The sequence below is a fragment of the Triticum dicoccoides genome, chromosome 4B (genome assembly GCF_002162155.2).
Source record: "Triticum dicoccoides isolate Atlit2015 ecotype Zavitan chromosome 4B, WEW_v2.0, whole genome shotgun sequence".
In the NCBI taxonomy this organism is placed as follows: Eukaryota; Viridiplantae; Streptophyta; class Magnoliopsida; order Poales; family Poaceae; genus Triticum; species Triticum dicoccoides.
Genome location: NC_041387.1, coordinates 468,854,342 through 468,857,075, shown reverse-complemented (window position 1 = coordinate 468,857,075; position 2,734 = coordinate 468,854,342). Strand labels below are relative to the sequence as shown.

Here is a 2,734-nt window from a genome sequence, read left to right as displayed (position 1 = left end):
ATATGCATGCTCCCTGTGATCTGCATGCATCACGCCCACACCAACCAAAGGTTATATGTTCGGAAAACAAGATGAAATTGCACACCTTTTAGTTGTTTGGAGTTTTCATTACTAATCTTTGTCAACCGAAGTTATAACCTTGAAACTGTGCAATTTTAGCATGACATTACTGCAATGACTAGTTCGTACGATAAATGTGGAGTGAGGTGGGGGTAGACAACTTAGCAATAGCCGGTCTCTCGTACATATTCCGCCCGTTCCATAATATGGGATCGTTTTGCAAGCTGGGTAGCTAAAGTTAGCGATTATAAACGTCAGGACAAGAGCGACCACTCCACAAAATATAGGGATATGAAACGGCTAATGGCACATGCCATGGCACCTCTCGTCACCAGTGGCATGCCCAGTGCTCACTTCACCTGTGCTAGTTGCTGCACCACGCCACCACATCCAGACCCCCAAACTCCAGAGCTCATATAAGTAACTCACTTGGTGCCTTGCGAAAATAGATCACGTATACTTCGCACCCCACACACCACGCCCTGCTTCGTCCCGCGCAGAAGCTCCTCTCTGCTTCCCTTCCGCGACTTGGACACAGCAGCAATGAGATCGGTGCTCGGTCTCTCCCATTGGTGTTCCTTGCTGCTTCTCCTCTCGCTGGTGACGGCTCCGCGGGGGCTCGAGGTCGGCGATCTCTTCAGCCAAGGGAAACCACCGGCGGTACGTACGTGGGAGATCGAGCGTATGGCTTACTAACAAATCGATTTGGATTGTTCGTTTGTAAGTGCTTCTGGAGCTGATCGATTTGGTCGTGGCCTTGCAGGGGAAGCAGGACTGCAGCCGGACATGCGAGTCCAAGTTTTGCACCGGTAGGCACTTGCCATAACTCTGATCAGTCTCCGACACTGTCTTCGTGTCACAGCAATCTTTGTTTTCTCTTGAGCTGCTATGTATTCCAGAGTAGCTGTTTCTATTCCTGAAAAGAACAGAGCAGTCGAGTCTAATTAGATTGGACTGCAAGTTAGATTGTTAGATTGAACTTCATCTTGACTAGCTCTTGTTTAGCCAGACGATAGCATTGCGCAGAAGTACCGAGGATAGCAGATTTCCTGTTTATTTTTCAGTTGAATAATGGCCTGGACCGAAGTAACTGACGCTCGTTTGCCCTTGGTTTCCGGCACGCCACCGGCCTCCCTCCGGAAGTCCCGCCTGTGCTGAGGTACGGGAAATACTGCGGAATCCTCTACAGCGGCTGCCCCGGCGAGAAGCCCTGCGACGCCCTGGACGCCTGCTGCATGGTCCACGACCACTGCGTCGCCGCCAACAACAGTACGACATCTTCTCCCAGCTCCACACATTTTTCTTCTTCTAGCTACTATCCGAAACGAAAAGATCGGACAGGAGAAAAGCACGTAGGTTTTCCCTTTTCTTTGCTTCGTTTGACATCTCCGCAGACACAGAGCTCTCGGCCCCATGCCAGTCGTTTACGAGATGACACGCCACCTATAGCAAGCAGATCGTATCTCCAGTGGTACCAGCATGATTAGGAATGATTAGATTAACAAGTGCATGGGCAGATGGCTCCCTCATTGGCCCAACACGCTCCAGATAAGCCGCATGCAATTCGTATCAGCACACGCTCCTCCAAATAAGTACGCATTTCGTATAGAGATAGATAATTTGAAGCGTGCGACGCAACCGACACGTACCCCGCTGCGCCACTAGCTCGTCAACGTCGTCCTGTCGCCCACATTTCGACCGCGGCAGCACCGGTCGCTTGCGCGCGTTGATGAGGCGCGCACGCATGATTGCAGGAAAAACACCCCCGTCGCACTCACCCGGCCGCGCGCACTGGTCCTGCCACTGTGTCTGTGTGTGTGGATGAATGATTTGTGGTGCACTCACTCCATGTGTCGTGTGTGCAGATGACTACCTGAACACCAGGTGCAACGAGAACCTGCTGGGCTGCATCGACGGGGTGAACCCGGCGGGGCCGACGTTCCCCGGGAATAAGTGCGGCGTCGGCGAGACGGCGTTCGTCATAAAGGGTGTCATCGAGACGGCCGTGCTCGCAGGGAAGATCCTTCACAAGCGCGACATCGGGCAGTAGCCATCTGGCCTGGCCTGGACCCGGAGCGTACTTTAGGAAATAATGTGGTAGGCGTGGCGTGACGTGGTGGTGCGGCAATCGGGCAGTACTGTGCTTTGGACCAGTTTGGTGGTATGTATTGCAGACTGGTGCGAAATGGCATACATGGGTTGCAACATTGTTTCTGTAGTCCAAAGGACACACCGGAACACTCATTGGTTACTGATGGACATAGTCTGATATTCCTGCTGTCCCCCGTGTCCAGTAGACCAGTACTTCCTTTGTTTCTAGAAGTACTGCTTTGCTAGACCGTTCTTTAGCCATGAGTTAAGCCTCTTTTTTCTTGTTATATATGCGTGCTTGTTTTTTAAACGGAGGCAAAAACTTTGTCTCATCCACTAATTAAGAATGAAGACGGACAAGAGTTTGTAGCCAAAAGTAAAAAATTATTACAGCATGGTCATTACTCTCGCGGCATCAAATGACCTAACATTTTCGCCCCGGCAGCGACCCAAAGCTTAGACTCGCTCTTTATGTTGTTGAGCAGCTTAAACTTGTTGCGGAATATCCTCGTGTCCCTCTCGTTTCAAATAGCCCAAGCAACAAGCATCGTTAGGGAGGCCATTTGCTTTCCTATGCACCGTC

The 2,734-nt window shown here is 51.1% G+C and overlaps 1 protein-coding gene across 1 annotated transcript; it reads left to right on the top strand.

Moving 5' to 3' along the window:
• Positions 1–398: 398 nt before the first annotated feature.
• Positions 399–2,425, top strand: LOC119290929 (probable phospholipase A2 homolog 2). The gene is made up of 4 exons (XM_037569609.1): positions 399–720; positions 824–869; positions 1,204–1,329; positions 1,926–2,425. Exons 1-4 carry the CDS (start codon positions 604–606, stop codon positions 2,108–2,110), a joined length of 474 nt encoding a protein of 157 aa, XP_037425506.1. The 5' UTR covers positions 399–603; the 3' UTR covers positions 2,111–2,425.
• The last annotated feature ends 309 nt before the right edge of the window (positions 2,426–2,734 follow it).

Coding starts and splice junctions, on each gene's coding strand:
- LOC119290929 (XM_037569609.1), top strand. CDS start 604: ATGAGATCGGTGCTCGGTCTCTCCCATTGGTGTTCCTTGCTGCTTCTC. Junction 870..1,203: donor CGAGTCCAAGTTTTGCACCG/GTAGGCACTTGC, acceptor TCCCTCCGGAAG/TCCCGCCTGTGCTGAGGTAC. Junction 1,330..1,925: donor CTGCGTCGCCGCCAACAACA/GTACGACATCTT, acceptor TCGTGTGTGCAG/ATGACTACCTGAACACCAGG.